This window comes from Ylistrum balloti, unplaced genomic scaffold (genome assembly GCF_031769215.1).
Source record: "Ylistrum balloti isolate Yb309-2 unplaced genomic scaffold, AGI_CSIRO_Ybal_v1 Utg369868, whole genome shotgun sequence".
NCBI classification, from domain to species: Eukaryota; Metazoa; Mollusca; class Bivalvia; order Pectinida; family Pectinidae; genus Ylistrum; species Ylistrum balloti.
The window spans coordinates 127,523-149,557 of NW_026782012.1; the positions used below are offsets into that span (position 1 = coordinate 127,523).

A 22,035-nucleotide genomic window follows, 5' to 3' on the forward strand; every position below is an offset into this window, starting at 1 on the left:
ACTACCTCTGACTTAAAATCAGGTCTGTAGAGGGGTTGTTTTACATAACCAGGGGACAAACACATTAACTACCTCTGACTTAAAATCAGGTTTGTAGAGGGGTTGTTTTACATAACCAGGGGACAAACACATTAACTACCTCTGACTTAAAATCAGGTCTGTAGAGGGGTTGTTTTACATGCATAAAAGCACAGGGGACAAACACATTAACTACCTCTGACTTAAAATCAGGTCTGTAGAGGGGTTGTTTTACATAACCAGGGGACAAACACATTAACTACCTCTGACTTAAAATCAGGTCTGTAGAGGGGTTGTTTTACATGCATAAAAGCACAGGGGACAAACACATTAACTACCTCTGACTTAAAATCAGGTTTGTAGAGGGGTTGGTTTACATAACCAGGGGACAAACACATTAACTACCTCTGACTTAAAATCAGGCCTGTAGAGGGGTTGGTTTACATAACCAGGGGACAAACACATTAACTACCTCTGACTTAAAATCAGGTCTGTAGAGGGGTTGTTTTACATGTATAAAAGCCCAGGGGCAAACACATTAACTACCTCTGACTTAAAATCAGGTCTGTAGAGGGGTTGGTTTACATGCATAAAAGCCCAGGGGCAAACTCATTAACTACCTCTGACTTAAAATCAGGTCTGTAGAGGTGGTTTTACATGCATAAACACCCAGGGGCAAACTTATTACCTCTGATTAAAAGTCAGATTGTACTAAATTATTAAACGATGAAAAGCTTATGTGGCCTTCACTTTATCTCTGATTCAACGTCACAGTGTGGGCTTCTTACTAGTCACTGTACAGGCTTATATCCAGACAACGAAGGCAAAATCGACAATGATTTATAATATTGGTCGAAATATATTCCATTGTTACAAGACACTAACAACATGTGTTTACATTAAATAGCAAAGTTCCTGGAAATGCACTAGCTGGTTTATTTATAACCTTACTGGGTATATAAACTAGAGGCAACACAGAGGCTAGGACATTCTCTTTTTCCTAAGGCTTTGATAGGTGTTGGGTATAGATTTCCTGTCTAACAATAGGGTTATCAAGACCTCCTGTCTGTAACACCTGATTAATGTTACTAACAGTGGAAAAATTTGTCATTTAATCTGCTAAGATCAATGAAACATACAGTTCTGTTTTTTAACATTATCCCTGTTTAAATTACATTAGAAACTTCTTTTGAAATCTAGGAATTCAGTAAAATTGGTGAAGTGATTTTAAGTTTTTTGGGAGGGGATTGAACATGTACTGAAAATCTTACATAACACTAGATTATTGAAACTAAGAATTTGAGCAATTTATCTGGATTAATTAATTAATCAGATAATCAGTGCTAACAATGTTTTGTAATTAACACTTTATTTTGACAGAAAATTTGGCTTCAGCTAACCAAAAATTTACTTTCAAATATTGTACAATAAAGTGTTTTTGTAAATCATATGTTCAAGGTTTGATAGATAACTTAAGGACTGTCCGTGATTTCCAAATTCTAAATCATGAGCGTATGCTTTTGCTTTCTTGAAGAGAATATGTTACTTAAGGAGTAGTGAGTAATAATTTGAAAAGATATTGAAAACAACAGGACATGAAAATGTATTTTAACAACTGGATTTTAAAGATTGTCTGGAAATAAACAAGGGGAATAACTCTTCTGAACTTCATTGAAATAAAGTATTATATTGTATTACACCCCCTAAATACCTTTAGGGACATTGTACATGTTAAGAACTTCAGACGATTTATACTACATTTACAGATTTGCTTTACAAAAACAAATAACTTTACACATTACATTTTAAGGTGGTACTTGAAATTTAAGTTGGGATATTTGATATAAGAATGATTCATTTATTGAAAAAGCCATAAATTTCTAACTTAAGTAGGGACCAGCAGCAAGCACAGCCATACTGTGGCTAGACTCACTGGTATACATATATCCATTTTTCTTTTTCATTCGCAATCCAGGACTTATTTTTTTTTTTTTTTATTCAGATTCCAACACTAATGTACATGTAATCTATGAGAGAAATTAGTAATATGAATAATGATATGATTGAATACAACCTTGTTATTGGAATCTTTGTTTGGGTAATCTGCTTATTGGGATATTATACTTTTTCATGATCGCCTAGTACTTCCTAACATTTGTTGCTTACATAACTGGTACCTATATCCTGCATACATATATGTTTATATAAATATATTACTCTGCATGTATATGTATACTTATATTGTAATATACATGTAGATGTGAAGATTCAGAAAGCCTAGACCTGTTGACATGTGCATTGTACGCATGTAACACAATATGTGCAGTATATAATACAGTAAGTAATTTGGCTGATTCCCAAGGACAGCTATTGTAGATTTATAGTCACAGTACAAGTCGGATCATTGACAATATAGCGGTGTTCATGATAAGTTAATTACTATGTAGGTCTGGTGTTTATTAGATTGATTAATTCATTAATTGTGAAATCAATTAGACGTATATATCAGGTTAATTCTGTAATATGAGGTGATGTCATCCCGATCGTGACAGACACAAATGAGTAAAATTTCCTGGATAGTACCAGGCTGTATAGTACTCATTGTTTATAGCAGTAGACTACGGTAGTACTCTAACTCTATCAGTTTACAGCAGTTAGGTCAGTCTTATAGACTCTAAGCTCTTCAGTATGTACATCTACAACAGTTAAGTCTCCCCTCAGACTGCAGCACGTAACCTTACGCTAATTATACGATCAATAATTGTTCCTGTTTAGTTTTGTCTGGAAAAGCAATGAAATATCAGCTCAGGCCTGCATATTATCTATTTCACGTTTCCTTTTTTGACACCATTTACAATAATCTATTTCCGTCATTTTTTTAAAAAAAAAACCATTTTACCCATACTCCTCTAAGTTAATTTTAGACAGATACAAAGTTGAAGTCCTGTTCTTAACTAACAGGTTTATATATTCACTGTTAAAGAAAGGGAGAACTTTCTACCAAATCTCAGTGAAGTTGATGCCTAGAAAAATACCATAAAAAATATTATTCATTGGTTTTCAATTGTGACTAATTGTCATATTCACTACAACATTATAAATCTTCAAGTGTCATTCAAACATCAAAAAACATAAGCATCACTGATAGAAATGATAGTTTTTAGATTACATAATTTAATTTCTAAATTTTTTTATTATGAAACTCCCATCATTTAATTCAAGCTGTAATGTAAATTTATGATGATAAAAATTTATATAGATCACAAGTAAATGAGTCAATTCATGGATATTGAAGATGTTTGATTAAGGCTCCAGATGGAATTACAGGTGCCGTTAACACGGAGGCCGTTCATTCATCTGTCCATCAAGATTTTCCTTTTCTCAGAATCGAAAAGGCCAAACATCTATCTATTGCACTTGTTTATATATGGTTCACTATGTTGTTTACAGATGTATAATAGGGGTTAAACCTGTTCAGAAGGTGAAGGTCTAAGGTTGCTGTTACTAAAAATAGAACCTGGAATAAATGTATCATTTATGTTTATATGCCTGTATAGTATAATCCACAAATAGGTATGTTTGATATGCAGTTGGTAGATCATTTATATATATTACAAAGAGGATGGAGCCAAGTATTAAATATTACAAAGAGGATGGAGCCAAGTACACTACCTTTGGGAATTCCACTCAATACTGTGTATGTTTCTGATGATTTACCATGTGTATTTACCATCCCTTTTTGGGTCCTGTGTGAATACACTGCTGAAAAAGCATGCCAAAACTTCTGGTTATGGATATTGTTTACAGCCAGCTGCTGGTTGTCACCGTTTATTCCTATGAGGTCAGAAATTCCTGTTCTTGTGCTTCTCTTAAAGCATTTTGGCTGTGATTTTATATCTTTGGTGTTGTTCTTTCCTGTCTGGATTTCCTTATCTCCTTCTTCAGCTGGTATCTTATTTTAGCATACTCTCTATACTTCTCTTTACTTTTTGTTTCCGTATAACTTTGCTATGCTCGGTGCTTTTTTTATATTTTTATTCGGACAGAACCTTCCAATGGTAATTTTTGTTCTTTTTGTTGATGATGGATATCTCTTTTATCTGTGGGAATGTACTGTACATTTCTTCCATGCTGCCTGGTAACAAATCGGTCCAGTCCTCGAGAAAGTCATCTTTTATCCTTGCATAATCTTCTTTATTATATCTTAAACGAGGCATTGAATTTTCTTTAGAAAGTTTTTGACAATAAAAATCACATAACAGAAGATGATCACTATTGCCAACTTGGCTGTTGTACTATATGTTCTTTATTATCTCCCCTTCATTAGAAGAGTCTAGGGTACTGGGCTCGTTACCTTTCTTTACTCATGTATGATTTAATACATGTTGATACATTTTTATTACAGGTAATTGTCTCTCATGATCAGACATCTGATAAAATTATCACTTTCTTTATCACCTTTCGATGATCAAGTATTCCAGTCAATTCTTTTGGAGGTTGAAATCACCAAAAATCAACAATTGACTGTGTGCTGCAGTAGATACCATATTGTAAATCAATTTGTGAAGTTCTTCAGTGTTTTCACCATTAGAGTTAGGGCTTTGGTAAATGCGTCTGATCAACAGACACTTACTTTTGGACAGATTAATTTTTACCTATATACTGTCTTTAAATTGGCTTCCCACACTGACTTCCTGTCCATTTTGTTCCTCTTTGTCATACAGTCCCACACCTCTGTGACTGTTTTAGTCTCCTCTGTCATAAACAGACTATAACCAGGTATGCAAAATTCAGCTTTGTTAGGTGGGTACGTACAGTTTTTTGGAAGCATTGCAGTTATTCCAATTATGTACATGTTTTCAGCTCATACAGTTTATTCATAAGACTATCTGCATTTGTGTAGTAACAAGTTAGCAGGTTTTTTCCTTTTGTTATTTTGGTATTTGTGGTTCTGAGGTTTAATTTCACTTTTCTTTTGGTACTCAAATTTTTTCCTTTTCCATGGTTGACCGTACATACGGTAACCTTATTCCTGGAATTGACCTTTCTGTTAGCTTGTACTAGTTGTACATTTTCTGCTTCTCTTTATTACTTATGTGTAAAGATTTGTTAGTTACAAACATCATGTGTATTATACACCAACTGATGCCAACACCTGTAGTGTATAAACAGTGTTCATGACTCCCCGCTCTCTCTCCTTTTGTCAATCCTGACATCCTTTCATTTTTTGTCAGTTAGACTATTAGAGATGATCAACAAATCCACCTAGCTGGTTGTTAAGAAGCACACGTGAGTCAAGTCCAAGTCATTTAGTTCTAATAAAGCTTTCCGATGATTATGAATGAGTATTGATTGAAATCCTATCGTAATCATTATTAAACGCAGGATTGTTATTCCATGTCACCTGAATGTTTAGAAGTCCACCAGTTCCAGCCACAGGCTGTACACATGTTATTCTGATTCTGTGTCAGGTGAATGCACACAGATTCTCCTGATTCTGTGTCAGATGAATGTTTAGAAGTCTAGAGGCTATACACATGCAGATTCTCCTGATTCTGTGTCAGATGAATGTTTGGTTATCCACAGGGTATTTCTCAGCAGCCGAAGCAGCTAGTGCAACACTGCCATTCTATTGCGTCACTGTAAATAATTACACCAGTGTTTTATAATTCTGCTGATGGATTAAGGAGTATGTGGGAATGACAGGCATCTCTGGTAATTCTACTTTTAAAGTCAAGTTATATTGAAGGTTTATATGTATCCACACGACAGTTTTACTAATTACTTGTTCGTCATTGAAGTACCTCATTCGTCAGACCCTTGTTATTTTTGGCAAGGTACTGTGAGAGATATTATGCGACATGGGTGGATATAGAATTTATATTGATGAAAAGTTTTATAAGTATTATATATACTTGTGAAATAGGATAATTTGTATAATAATTAACCATTGAATATAGGATTAATTACCTGTGGTAACAGTAGATACAGACTGATTAGCCATTAAATATAGGATTAATTACCTGTGGTAACAGTAGATACAGACTGATTAACCATTAAATATAGGATTAATTACCTGTGGTAACGGTAGATACAGACTGATTAACCATTAAATATAGGATTAATTACCTGTGGTAACGGTAGATACAGACTGATTAACCATTAAATATAGGATTAATTACCTGTGGTAACGGTAGATACAGACTGATTAACCATTAAATATAGGATTAATTACCTGTGGTAACAGTAGATACAGACTGATTAACCATTAAATATAGGATTAATTACCTGTGGTAACAGTAGATACAGACTGATTAACCATTAAATATAGGATTAATTACCTGTGGTAACAGTAGATACAGACTGATTAACCATTAAATATAGGATTAATTACCTGTGGTAACAGTAGATACAGACTGATTAACCATTAAATATAGGATTAATTACCTGTGGTAACAGTAGATACAGACTGATTAACCATTAAATATAGGATTAATTACCTGTGGTAACAGTAGATACAGACTGATTAACCATTAAATATAGGATTAATTACCTGTGGTAACAGTAGATACAGACTGATTTGATTATATAATATGAAGCTGATTAACTATTTAAATCATATTTAGAATACATTGACAAAGATGGTGGGATGAAATGAAGAAAACTCTGACATGTAGATCAGTATGAACTGAACAGTAAACATTGATTTCCTGATATTACCAGGCAAAAGCATATCTACACATCAATATTGTAGATACTAGAACTCATTTCTTACAATTGAATTATTGATAGTTAGCCATATATTACTCATCTAATTTTTGTCTAGAATGAACAGGTCTGAAGTAGGTCATAATTACCTCAACGGAAAAATGTTTTAATAATCCTATTGATTATTTATTAAATTTACAATCCAATACCTTTTTGTAATCAAACAAAAAATATTTAACTATCATTCAGACGTAGTTTCAACATGTTGTTTAAGTTTACGTTTCCACTCAGAACTACACTTCAAAAAACAAGTCTTACCTATATATCACTCAAAGTTAATGTTTGCTGTACGACAAGCTGAACAGTAGCTACGAGTTATTTAAGGACTAAGTGGGAGAAGGAGAGGAAAAGGGTGGAAGGGGAGGTAACAAAAGAAATGAAAACAGGTTTGTAATTTTACTCAGATACTGAAAGATTTGTTTAACAAAAGATGGCTATATATTAGGCTATTTTGTACATAGTTTTAGTTGCTGTACCATTAAAACATTGATGAGGAAGATCTAAATTTTTGGTCAATGTTTTTATAGGAAAAGATATTCCATGTACGTATATACATGGACAAGTATTAACATCCTGCATTGAACTAGTCAAGATGATTCGTAAAACCATATGTTGTACCTGTTAATTGTTGCAATTTTTTTTTTTAATCTTATAAAAAACACAAAATGTGCAGATGGGGTCCTTAAGTTATATTACTAAAATTTGTAATGAAAACTGAAAGTACAGCTTAAAATACTTTGATACTTTGGTAGGGGAGATAACTCAAAGCCAAAAATACTTACAAATTTATAAGAAAAGACGGAAGGGGAAGCTAGTCGGAGCACAACATACATTAAAATCTTACTAGTCTTTACAGGTTTATTGTGGGTATCATTTTCAAGTCAGAGTCAGGCAGTTAGCTAAATTAATATTTCTCATGCCAACAGGGCTTTCATGAAGGCTTTTTGAAGGATTTTAGGGGCTTATAATGGGCCTCATTACCAATTGAAACTATTTCATATTCAAGTTGATTTCCCAATATTAGGAATTACTCCTGAACATTTCCTTCCCAGTTCATCAGTCTGCCAAGATGAGACAAAATGACTATCACAATTATATAGTATACATCTATACCTGTTGGGAGTATGTTTTACCTAGCTGTTTGATTTTTAAAAGACAGAGTTTCAAATACAAAAAAATTATTTGTCATAGATCAATTTTCACGGAATCATATCCTGTAGTCCAGAGCATAGTCTATTATGTCTCTGTATTTATTTCCCTTCCTCTGTAATTTTGTGTGGGGTTGGAGAATTTATTGTAGGTAAACACCCTACCTATACTATAGATATCAGTATTTACATGTACACCCTTGTTTACTGGCATATCTTGTAGGATTGTTGACTAATTTTCAAGATTCAAGAGAGACTGAAAAAAACAAATTCAATTTAAATATTTAATTTAGGCAGGTGGGTTTTCAAGTGGTACATAGACGCCCACTTCTGACTATAAATCATTTTTAATGTTTCAAACTTTATATATATGTGTAGGTGTCTGTCCGTGTTTTGATTTCTGCAAAATTGTTTGATTACGTGCTAAAACTTGAAAGGATCTTGAATATTTTATTATTTTGATATTTGAAATAAAAGATTTAAATGATTTCCCAACTTTAGATCTGCTGAGGTACTCCAATAATAACATATTTTAAAAAAGTGACTTTTCAAAATTTTTATACATAAAAATGATTACAGGGCATGTATCACATGTAGTGTATCATGTTTTGTCCGATTTATGTTTATTATCTAGCTTGTTGTATTTAAGTGAATTAGTTATATGTAGATAGTTCTGTTCAGTATCTTTTTTCGGATAATTAGATGATTTAGCGTGTTACCTGTAGGTTTTCAGCTCTGTTGACATAGATATATATACGTACACGTCAGTTTACCTCAGGAATTAGTCAACTACGTAAAGATAACTGTACCCTCACACACCTTAATGATTTACCTATGTTACCTGGAATGTCACTGATAACACCAAAACAGTGATGTAACACTTTCAGACTCGCGCTGCATGTCCTGTACATATCCTTCAGGTCAACTGTCTGCAAGTTTAACATGCCTCAACTTTTACTGTTGTCATTGTGGATGTTTTTTGTGGACATGTATCACAAACCTAGGCCTACAAAGGAAACATGACCACATCTTCCTCCACTATCTGTGACCTTTAAAATTTGTCATTGAAATTTGAAGGTGGAAGTAGTCTTTGTGTGGGGGAGTGGGCTTGAACTGTATATATTGTTTTTTGAATTGATTTGGATAAAAATAAAACAGAAGAAAGAATTAAGAGGTTTTGCAGAACTTACTTTGAATGTGATTAACTTTAGGTGTTTTAGTGTTGGTATTTGAAGTTTTAAGTGAAACATGTCACTGAAGAACCCTTTTTCTCAGGTAGGGGAGACAAAAACTAGGTTTGTACTGATTTATCAGTCTTTATTGATATACGAAAAAAAGTAAATAATTTCTTAACAGAAAGCAAAGTATGTCGGTTTTCAATTCTCTGTGATACATTTAAACATAATTTTACAATTTTGTGACGAAAATTTTTTTTCAGGTGTGTGTAACATCACACAGTAATCAAGATCTGGAATTTCATTGTTAATATAACATCTTATTTCAGACGTGTGTAACAGTGCCGATCTCCCAGAAGTTGAGATCTTGAGTTTGATCGAGGAACAGATCCCTAAATATCGTCTGCGTGCTGATACCATCACAAATTTCTGTGGTTATGAGAATGAAGACTGGATACAGACCCCAGTGATCCCTCTTGATCAGGATATTGAATTGACCACAGAACAAATTGCTGAGACGCTCAAATACTTCAGTAAGTAGACTGTTCTTCCATTTGATGTTATTCTTGTATAAGGTCCGATATTATAGTCTTCTTTTCACTGATGAGAAGCAAAGCGACTTCCTTCTGTGAATTAAAAATACCCAACAGATTTTTTAGGTCATCTAACTAAAGGGTCTGATGACCTATTGCGATCACCTTTTGTCAGGCGTCGTTCGTCATTCGCCGTCCGTCGTACATCGTAAACATTTTTAACTTCTTCTCAAGTTCTACATGTCTCATTGAGCTGAAACTTACCTGAAATGATCGTGACATGATCCTGACCAAAGTTTGTTAATTTTGGGTTGGTCAGAAATCCAACATGGCCACCATCTTGAAAACACATTTTCGACTTCTTCTCAAGTTCAAAATTTGAAATCTTTTATTTTATGTCAGATGACTGTTAAGGCCCTTGAGCGTCTTGTTTTAATTTTCATTCTATACATCTTTGTTGTAATGATTGAAAAACCAACTACACAAATTTATTATTCAGGATCTGATAAAAACAAAAAGCTGCTATTAATTGAAAAAAATAGTTTCCATTATATTCCATCATACCTGCATCAAGATCCTTGAAATGACTTTAATCTTTTATGACCTTGACTGAAGCCAATGAAGGTCGGATTTATTGTAACATTTACTAGATCTGTCAGTAAATTGGTATTGGACTTTGGATTCTATCAATTTAAATGATAATGGTGAATCAGCATTTTATTATATGGTATAATTTGATAAACAATTTACCGAGATAGTTTTAACAGAAATATTTTTGTTACCATGGGTTGTTTGATTGGACACTTCCACTGACTTTAGCTTTTCATACACGATATCTTGCTGACATTGTTATCAGTAACCGGTTATAGTGACGTTTTCATTACGATAAAAATTTGGGTTAAGCAAACATACACAGAGAAAAAAAAATATTGAATTGGTTAATTTAAGAACAATATCTTACCAAAGCTAAAAAATATTAAGTAGTGACATCACAGCTAGTTTGATTTATGAAGTATCAAAACTGATCGTTATCTTTCATTTTCCAAAACACACAAAGCCAGCTAGTCATTCCCTGATACGATGTAGCATACATGTATTCTGTACATATTTAGCAAAGGGACAAAGATTGCTTGGCTTTAAAAGTGTTCACTTAATACACTGACATAATTATAGAAATATCAAGGTGAACATAATTATAGAGATCAGAGATTAAATAAAATAAAGCAAAAAAATTGTTAATTTTTTTAAAAGTTTTAAACTGTATAAAACTGTGTAAAATTATAGATTAAAAAATCATAAATTTAGATTTGAAGCTAACAAGTTGTAAGAGGTTAAGCCTGTCATGTTGGTTATACAGGTATGTTAACGGGTACACGTTATGACTAAAGTTTACAAATTGTATATACGGCTGACCCAATACACCATGTACACTGACTGGGCAACCTCATTTCAACCGTGATCCAAATAATAAAAGGCCATATCGTATTTTCAAACTCTATTCAAACATGTATTTCTTGATCGGTGCCATATGTACACAGTATGCATGAAGAACTCATGCATGTTTACCTGGCAGTGTTTGTTGACAAGAGGAAAATGTTTTGACTGAGTCAAACTGAAGGCAGGCATTGTTTGGCATAAGAAGTGGAGTCAACCAAAGCCTCTATCATATTTTAGATATTTTTATTATCTCTTTACGCTTGCATTGGTAACTTTATCCATAGTGATTATTTATGCAAATTATTGAGGATAAGTACTTCTTCAGAGTGCTATTATTCAACACCAGTGGAACTCTACGTTATAATTTCTCCAGAGACAGATCTCCTGTGATGTGAATATTCACAGACAATAGTTAGTAAAACTGACACACAGCAGATGAATATTGATTCAAGAGACACAAAAAGCCACCTAGAAGATTGAGAAATAACCAGGGATAAGTGACAAACTGATCTGATTTGAAGTGTTGGATTAGATCTGATGTCTAAGGTGGATTTTCCAGGTATATTTTGTCAACTTGTTTGATGTTTGATTAATGTCATACATATATTTGGAATGAAATTTCTCCACAGATCTGTCTGGGGACATATCTAATATTGTGACAATTCTGTTGTGGCTGATCTGTTCAGTATTGTCACAATTCTGTTGTGTCTGATCTGTTCAGTATTGTGACAATTCTGTTGTGTCTGATCTGTTCAGTATTGTTACAATTCTGTTGTTTCCACTCTGTTCAGTGTTGTTACAATTCTGTTGTGTCAACTCTGTTCAGTATCGTCACAATTCTGTTGTGTCAACTCTGTTCAGTGTTGTTACAATTCTGTTGTGTCAACTCTGTTCAGTGTTGTTACAATTCTGTTGTGTCAACTCTGTTCAGTGTTGTTACAATTCTGTTGTGTCATCTCTGTTCAGTGTTGTTACAATTCTGTTGTGTCAACTCTGTTCAGTGTTGTTACAATTCTGTTGTGTCAACTCTGTTCAGTATCGTCACAATTCTGTTGTGTCAACTCTGTTCAGTGTTGTTACAATTCTGTTGTGTCAACTCTGTTCAGTATTGTTACAATTCTGTTGTGTCAACTCTGTTCAGTATTGTTACAATTCTGTTGTGTCAACTCTGTTCAGTATTGTTACAATTCTGTTGTGTCAACTCTGTTCAGTGTTGTTACAATTCTGTTGTGTCAACTCTGTTCAGTATTGTTACAATTCAGTATCGTCACAATTCTGTTGTGTCAACTCTGTTCAGTGTTGTTACAATTCTGTTGTGTCAACTCTGTTCAGTGTTGTTACAATTCTGTTGTGTCAACTCTGTTCAGTGTTGTTACAATTCTGTTGTGTCAACTCTGTTCAGTATTGTTACAATTCAGTATCGTCACAATTCTGTTGTGTCAACTCTGTTCAGTGTTGTTACAATTCTGTTGTGGCTGATCTGTTCAGTGTTGTTACAATTCTGTTGTGTCAACTCTGTTCAGTATTGTTACAATTCTGTTGTGTCAACTCTGTTCAGTATCGTCACAATTCTGTTGTGTCAACTCTGTTCAGTATCGTCACAATTCTGTTGTGTCAACTCTGTTCAGTGTTGTTACAATTCTGTTGTGTCAACTCTGTTCAGTGTTGTTACAATTCTGTTGTGTCAACTCTGTTCAGTGTTGTTACAATTCTGTTGTGTCAACTCTGTTCAGTGTTGTTACAATTCTGTTGTGTCAACTCTGTTCAGTATCGTCACAATTCTGTTGTGTCAACTCTGTTCAGTGTTGTTACAATTCTGTTGTGTCAACTCTGTTCAGTGTTGTTACAATTCTGTTGTGTCAACTCTGTTCAGTGTTGTTACAATTCTGTTGTGTCAACTCTGTTCAGTGTTGTTACAATTCTGTTGTGTCAACTCTGTTCAGTATTGTTACAATTCAGTATCGTCACAATTCTGTTGTGTCAACTCTGTTCAGTGTTGTTACAATTCTGTTGTGGCTGATCTGTTCAGTGTTGTTACAATTCTGTTGTGTCAACTCTGTTCAGTATTGTTACAATTCTGTTGTGGCTGATCTGTTCAGTGTTGTTACAATTCTGTTGTGTCAACTCTGTTCAGTATTGTTACAATTCTGTTGTTTCCACTCTGTTCAGTGTTGTTACAATTCTGTTGTGTCAACTCTGTTCAGTATCGTCACAATTCTGTTGTGTCAACTCTGTTCAGTGTTGTTACAATTCTGTTGTGTCAACTCTGTTCAGTGTTGTTACAATTCTGTTGTGGCTGATCTGTTCAGTGTTGTTACAATTCTGTTGTGTCAACTCTGTTCAGTGTTGTTACAATTCTGTTGTGTCAACTCTGTTCAGTATTGTTACAATTCAGTATCGTCACAATTCTGTTGTGTCAACTCTGTTCAGTGTTGTTACAATTCTGTTGTGGCTGATCTGTTCAGTGTTGTTACAATTCTGTTGTGTCAACTCTGTTCAGTATTGTTACAATTCTGTTGTGGCTGATCTGTTCAGTGTTGTTACAATTCTGTTGTGTCAACTCTGTTCAGTATTGTTACAATTCTGTTGTTTCCACTCTGTTCAGTGTTGTTACAATTCTGTTGTGTCAACTCTGTTCAGTATCGTCACAATTCTGTTGTGTCAACTCTGTTCAGTGTTGTTACAATTCTGTTGTGTCAACTCTGTTCAGTGTTGTTACAATTCTGTTGTGTCAACTCTGTTCAGTATTGTTACAATTCAGTATCGTCACAATTCTGTTGTGTCAACTCTGTTCAGTGTTGTTACAATTCTGTTGTGGCTGATCTGTTCAGTGTTGTTACAATTCTGTTGTGTCAACTCTGTTCAGTGTTGTTACAATTCTGTTGTGGCTGATCTGTTCAGTGTTTGTCACAATTCTGTTGTGTCAGCTCTGTTCAGTATTGTTACAATTCTGTTGTGTCAACTCTGTTCAGTATTGTTACAATTCTGTTGTGTCAACTCTGTTCAGTATCGTCACAATTCTGTTGTGTCAACTCTGTTCAGTGTCGTTACAATTCTGTTGTGTCAACTCTGTTCAGTGTTGTTACAATTCTGTTGTGTCAACTCTGTTCAGTGTTGTTACAATTCTGTTGTGTCAACTCTGTTCAGTGTTGTTACAATTCTGTTGTGTCAACTCTGTTCAGTATACAGTATTCAATTAATTTATTAGTTCACTCATTTATATTGCTGCTAAGTAAAATTACAAACCAGTTTTATAACCATTCCTTGTAATAGAACGGCCACAATTGTTGAGATGATAAAGCTTTGGCTTAAGTGACCTTAGGTGGAGATCTGTATTGTGTAGTTCATTGCAGGAAGCTGCAATACTGACCCAATGTTAGTATGTTGTTATACAAGACACTCAATCAACAGTTGCAGTGTTGGACCTCCCTTATGTTTGCATATGAGGTAGTCACCATTTAGAAACTAGGAAATGAATAATTTTATTGTAACTTTAGCCCTGCACCCATGTATATTAATGTTTAGCAAATTTACAAACCAATTAGTTTTGAAATACCTACCGCAGCAAGCCCTCCCCGACTTTGTATAAACAGAATTTGATGAGACTTAGCATGGAACCTTGTGTTATTATAGGGTTTCGGAGGATTTTTACAATGGGGAAGATTCAATTGTAACTTTCAAAGTCATGTCCATTTGTAAGTTGAGTTCAGCTGAGTGTATTCAGGTGAATGTAAAGACCCAGTATGGACTCTTGTATTTGAAATTATATAAGATTTAAATGATATTCACCAATATTTTCCTTTCCATTTAGTTACAGATCTTAAATGCTCAAAATATTTATGATCTAATCCACTTGATTTACATATTATTCAAAGCCATATAGACTTCAGGTCTTTTGTCCAAAACAAGATTGAATTCTTTTCAACATAGGTTTGATAAAAAATGGTGGGTGACACCTACAGATTGTGATGTTGAATGGGTGAGGGGTAGGGTAGGATGAAGGGTAACACTTTCGGAGGATTTAAAGGTGCAAGTAATTTGTTTCTCTACAAAATTTAATCCCAGATTAACATTGATGCATGTTTATCTGTTTTAAAAAATCTTATATATTTTAATAAAGATTTTAATAAGTTAATGCCCTGGGTCCTTGCAATATATATTTTAAATACGCTGCATGTACTCAAAGAATTAAACTAAGATATCTAGTTTATTGATAGAAATATGTGACACTATCAATTTACATGTTCTTTATCAAGGAAATTTGCTCAAAACATGTTTCTTATGTGCCTTATTGATGAAGGTAATGAAAACACCTGACCTACAGCTGTTATTGGTTGTATATGTCTGTGAAGAAATTATCTTGTGACAGTTTGGGATGTAGCATTTAATAAAAAAAATGATTGTGATATGAAAATGATTAACAAAACCATATTCACAGCAATGGTATTTTGACAACTTGACTATTTCCTATCTAAAGATATATATGTATGAATTCCTTGTATATCTGAATATAAATGCTCTTCTCAATTTAACTGGGATTAAGATACTTATCCTGAAATAACCTGCCATTGATGAAATATTGATCCAAAATATGGTATGATTTATACTGTTTTTTGTTAATCAGGAGCGTTTATGATATGATAAAGGTTCCTGTGAATTGTACAAGACTTTTATGGTTGACATTAAGATGGCAGTACATTGAAGTTAGACTAGTTAATGTCATAGAGATTAAAAACAATTATCTAATCTCTATATAACCTTATTTGTCAATATCACAGGTTATCTGTGTGATACCTGGATACAGGTGATGATCGGCATATATGTACCTTTATACTAGGTGTTATCAAATAGCACTTCAAGGGATTATGGTTTTTAAGAGGCTTAACAATATTGTGAATAAATACATATACAAGGCAATCATTTCCGTATACTGATACTATAGATAAGTTCCTGCTTATGTCTGGCAGTCCTTCATACCGACCATATTACCTAGGTAATGTCTGACAGGCCTTCATACTGACCATATTACCTGTGTAATGTCTGACAGGCCTTCATACTGACCATGTTACCTAGGTAATATCTGGCAGGCCTTCATACTGACCATATTACCTAGGTAATGTCTGACAGGCCTTCATACTGACCGTGTTACCTAGGTAATGTCTGATAGGCCTTCATACTGACCATATTACCTAGGTAATGTCTGACAGGCCTTCAAACTGACCAAATTACCTAGGTAATGTCTGGCAGGCCTTCATACTGACCATATTCCCTGGGTAACTTCTGGCAGGCCTTCATACTGACCATATTACCTAGGTAATGTCTGGCAGGCCTTCATACTGACCATATTACCTAGGTAATGTCTGGCAGGCCTTCATACTTACCATATTACCTGGGTAACGTCTGACAGGCCTTCATACTGACCATATTCCCTGGGTAACTTCTGGCAGGCCTTCATACTGACCATATTACCTAGGTAATGTCTGACAGGCCTTCATACTGACCATATTACCTGGGTAATGTCTGACAGGCCTTCATACTGACCATATTACCTAGGTTATGTCTGGCAGGCCTTCATACTGACCATATTACCTAGGTAATGTCTGACAGGCCTTCATACTGACCATATTACCTAGGTAATGTCTGGCAGGCCTTCATACTGACCATATTACCTAGGTAATGTCTGACAGGCCTTCATACTGACCATATTACCTAGGTTATGTCTGGCAGGCCTTCATACTGACCATATTACCTTGGTAATGTCTTACAGGCCTTCATACTGACCATATTACCTGGGTAATGTCTGACAGGCCTTCATACTGACCATATTACCTAGGTAATGTCTGACAGGCCTTCATACTGACCATATTACCTGGGTAATGTCTGACAGGCCTTCATACTGACCATATTACCTGGGTAATGTCTGGCAGGCCTTCATACTGACCATATTACCTAGGTAATGTCTGGCAGGCCTTCATACTGACCATATTACCTAGGTAATGTCTGGCAGGCCTTCATACTGACCATATTACCTAGGTAATGTCTGACAGGCCTTCATACTGACCATATTACCTGGGTAATGTCTGACAGGCCTTCATACTGACCATATTACCTGGGTAATGTCTGACAGGCCTTCATACTGACCATATTACCTGGTTAATGTCTGACAGGCCTTCATACTGACCATATTACCTAGGTAATGTCTGGCAGGCCTTCATACTGACCATATTACCTGTGTAATGTCTGGCAGGCCTTCATACTGACCATATTACCTGGGTAATGTCTGGCAGGCCTTCATACTTACCATATTACCTGTGTAATGTCTGGCAGGCCTTCATACTTACCATATTACCTGTGTAATGTCTGGCAGGCCTTCATACTGACCATATTACCTAGGTTATGTCTGGCAGGCCTTCATACTGACCATATTACCTGTGTAATGTCTGGCAGGCCTTCATACCGACCATATTACCTAGGTAATGTCTGGCAGGCCTTCATACTGACCATATTACCTGGGTAATGTCTGGCAGGCCTTCATACTGACCATATTACCTGGGTAACGTCTGACAGGCCTTTATACTGACCATATGACCTAGGTTATGTCTGGCAGGCCTTCATACTGACCATATTACCTAGGTAATGTCTGACAGGCCTTCATACTGACCATATTACCTAGGTAATGTCTGGCAGGCCTTCATACTGACCATATTACCTGGGTATGTCTGGCAGGCCTTCATACTGATCATATTACCTAGGTAATGTCTGGCAGGCCTTCATACTGACCATGTTACCGGTTAATGTTAATCTTATTACTGAGATAATGTCTGTTAATAATAAGCCATGACCACATCTATCCAGATTCAATAGAAATCATTGTCTTGTGTAAGACCAGGTGACCTCACTTAACATTATGTTGATATGTCATATTATAGACTGATCATTAACCAGAATAGAGAAAGATGTTTGCATGCATGAAGAATCCCAATTTTCCTGAGCTCTGACCTTTTGACAGCTGGTAATTTCCTGAACTCTGACCTTTTCACAGCTGGTAATTATATAATTTTATTTAGATTAGACAGACTTCTACTGAACTCCTTTTGTTAAATATGACTTTGAATTAAGCATTACATTTTTTTGCATATCTATAAAAAGTATGTTGTATGCCACTTTCTTATCAGTCAGGTCAAGGTCACTGTTTGAGGTCAGATTTGCTTACCATCAGTTGATACAGGTTTGGTATATTAAGAAGCTTTATATAATATTTCTTAGAAATAAGTTGCTTGTACATCACTACTATTGTCCAATGGTCAAGGTTGGAGTTAGAATTTCTGAGATAAAATATTCCTTATCTATACTGTATTTACCGGTATGTTGTCATCATTAAATTGTAATTCTAGTTTCATCCAAATCAATCTAGATCTATAGATGTTGAAATGCCATTACTGAAAACAGGTAATCTGACAATTTTTCATAATGGATTTTCAAACTTTCTGTATTGTACTTAAGGTATTTGGAACATCAGCATACACAGAACCTTCATTAAAACCAAATGACGAATGACCCAGATATCATACTCTTAATATATAGAGACCATGATGTGTATTAGGAAATACTTAATAGATGTAAGCTCAATCATTGTCATACCTGTTACACACCAGCATCTCACCTGGTTGTCCTGACAACCATAACAAACCATATACATAAAGTGCCAGGCCAATGGCCTGTTACAATCAATGCATCCCAGGTTCCAGAAAATTGTTCAGATAATACCAGACTCAGCCTTTCATAGACTGTCACACTGTCACTACTGTACAATATTGTGTCAACATCAACAAGCTCGGATGTATGTAGTTTGGTTCTGTCTTTTATCTCTGGCCATGGTGGAAGAATATTGCAAACAAATTTGTCCGTGTTTCAGGACGAGCTTCAAAACTACTATAAATGAGGAACATCGATATCTGTGACTCGGGTATGCAAATAAGGACATTAACCGTGTATGGAACAATTCTTGGTCTGAAATCTTTCCTAATCTTCATGTAGATTAGCTGACATATCAAAACGTCATGTTTATTCATGGATGTTATCTTGTGTCTGTTTATATTACATAACCATCATCATGTATTGGAGTTTCCATCAGTAGAATTTCAAATTCCAGTTAAGGAGCACCAACCTGTAATACATATGTGGCTGAGAATTTGTGAATTTGACACACTGTGCATGTGTATATATTCTTTCATTAGCTAGACGCTTAAGCAATTTATTATTATTGGAGACAAGCTAGTGATGTTGTTTATCATCATACATGCACTATCATGGATTATGTAAGATGATACCTGAGCATGTATTCACTTCTGTAGGTATTCTGTAATTAAGTTATATTTCTGGGTGTTTCTATAGTGACAGGTATAGTTTGATCAGAATGACCGGTCGCATTCACCTTTTATTATGAAGTGGATAACCTGCAGTCATATTGAATTCAACTTTACTCCCTGGAATATTAAATTTTGAAGATTGGATTTATTCCCGGCTGATATTGGATTGGTGTAAAGAGACAAACAGAGAGGAGTTTAACAGAGTTTTTTGGATTGGAGTTGGATGATGATTCGCCTGATATGATAATGAAAGTTAAGCATGACAGGTTATTGTATAGCTCAGTGGCTTGACTTACCTAATTCTAAGGAACAAACATTGTCAACATCTAATGAAACTAGATTTACCACAGAGCAGGTAGACAGTAGGTACACATTGTTGTTCGATTTTGTGTTTTCAAATTTTTGGCCTGTTTGTGTGTTTGATCTTGTATATTCAAATGTGTGGCCTATCTGTGTGTTTTGCAGATGGTATTTATAGATCTTCATATATAAATAGTACTATACTCTACAATTCCTAATTAGCTGGCAGGTATAAATATATGTGTTTACCTGAGTTATTGATTATATTGATCACAGGTTAAAAAATGATTAAGAATCAAATGGTATAAGGATTTGAATATCTAAGATATATTTTGTCACATAGACATAACTATCTTTTGTTATTGACAGAAGTTATACCTAAACATGTATGTAAATACCTGTTTTTATATGCTTAGATAAAAGTTTAGTCTACATTGAATTCTTCAAACTTAATCTGTCTATTAAGCTTAAATACTGCTGCAACATAATATATACATGTATATAAGGAACCATATGATTATAATGAAGGACCCATTGTAATATTTGATATGTAAGTAAAATCAAGGTAACTTAATGTAATATTTGATATATAAGTAAAATCAAGGTAACTTAATGTAATATTTGATATATAAGTGAAATCAAGCTAACTTAATGTAATATTTGATATGTAAGTGAAATCAAGGTAACTTAATGTAATATTTGATATGTAAGTGAAATCAAGGTAACTTAATGTAATATTTGATATGTAAGTGAAATCAAGGTAACTTAATGTAATATTTATATGTAAGTAAAATCAAGGTAACTTAATGTAATATTTGATATATAAGTAAAATCAAGGTAACTTAATGTAATATTTGATATATAAGTGAAATCAAGGTAACTTAATGTAATATTTGATATGTAAGTGAAATCAAGGTAACTTAATGTAATATTTGTTATGTAAGTAAAATCAAGGTAACTTAATGTAATATTTGATATGTAAGTAAAATCAAGGTAACTTAATGTAATATTTGATATGTAAGTAAAATCAAGGTAACTTAATGTAATATTTGATATGTAAGTAAAATCAAGGTAACTTAATGTAATATTTGATATGTAAGTAAAATCAAGGTAACTTAATGTAATATTTGATATGTAAGTAAAATCAAGGTAACTTAATGTAATATTTGATATGTAAGTAAAATCAAGGTAACTTAATGTAATATTTGATATGTAAGTAAAATCAAGGTAACTTAATGTAATATTTGATATATAAGCAAAATCAAGGTAACTTAATGTAATATTTGATATATAAGTAAAATCAAGGTAACTTAATGTAATATTTGATATGTAAGTATAATTACAGCATCATTATGATATTTTAAATTTTAAAAGTTGCAAATTGAGATATATAATGTGTTGGTTCTTCAACATTGTTTTCTCTTGATTTTAAATGTAAGTGTAATTATGGCACCTATAATAATTGTTAGGAAAATATAATAAAGCACCTATATGATATTTGATAAGTCAATTAAATAATGCATCTTCGTGCTATTTTATATGTAAGTATAATTAAGGCACCTTTATATGATTTGATAGGAAAAAAATAAGGTAGAAATGTCTTAAATATTTGATAAGTCAATTAAATAAGGCATCTTCGTGCTATTTTATATGTAAGTATAATTAAGGCACCTTTATATGATTTGATAGGAAAAAAATAAGGTAGAAATGTCTTAAATATTTGATAAGTCAATTAAATAAGGCATCTTCGTGCTATTTTATATGTAAGTATAATTAAGGCACCTTTATATGATTTGATAGGAAAAAAATAAGGTAGAAATGTCTTAAATATTTGATAAGTCAATTAAATAAGGCATCTTCGTGCTATTTTATATGTAAGTATAATTAAGGCACCTTTATATGATTTGATAGGAAAAAAATAAGGTAGAAATGTCTTAAATATTTGATAAGTCAATTAAATAAGGCATCTTCGTGCTATTTTATATGTAAGTATAATTAAGGCACCTTTATATGATTTGATAGGAAAAAAATAAGGTAGAAATGTCTTAAATATTTGATAAGTCAATTAAATAAGGCATCTTCGTGCTATTTTATATGTAAGTATAATTAAGGCACCTTTATATGATTTGATAGGAAAAAAATAAGGTAGAAATGTCTTAAATCCTGTTATACGCTTCAATTGCTTAGAATTATCATTTAAATATTTACAAAAGACACACTAGTACATAGCATCTTTTACTACAAATTTAGAGCTAGATGAAGTAAAGTCAATCCATGCATTAAACTG

At 33.7% G+C, this 22,035-nt stretch overlaps 1 protein-coding gene across 1 annotated transcript in view; it reads left to right on the top strand.

Moving 5' to 3' along the window:
- Window positions 1–5,658: 5,658 nt before the first annotated feature.
- The window catches only part of LOC132545941 (trafficking kinesin-binding protein 1-like), a 44,198-nt gene continuing 27,821 nt past the window's right edge, over window positions 5,659–22,035 (top strand). The window contains exons 1-2 of the mRNA XM_060209623.1: window positions 5,659–5,733; window positions 9,439–9,642. Of these exons, the coding sequence (XP_060065606.1) occupies window positions 5,718–5,733; window positions 9,439–9,642 (220 nt within the window). The 5' untranslated portion in view covers window positions 5,659–5,717. The remainder of the gene's footprint in view (window positions 5,734–9,438; window positions 9,643–22,035) is intronic.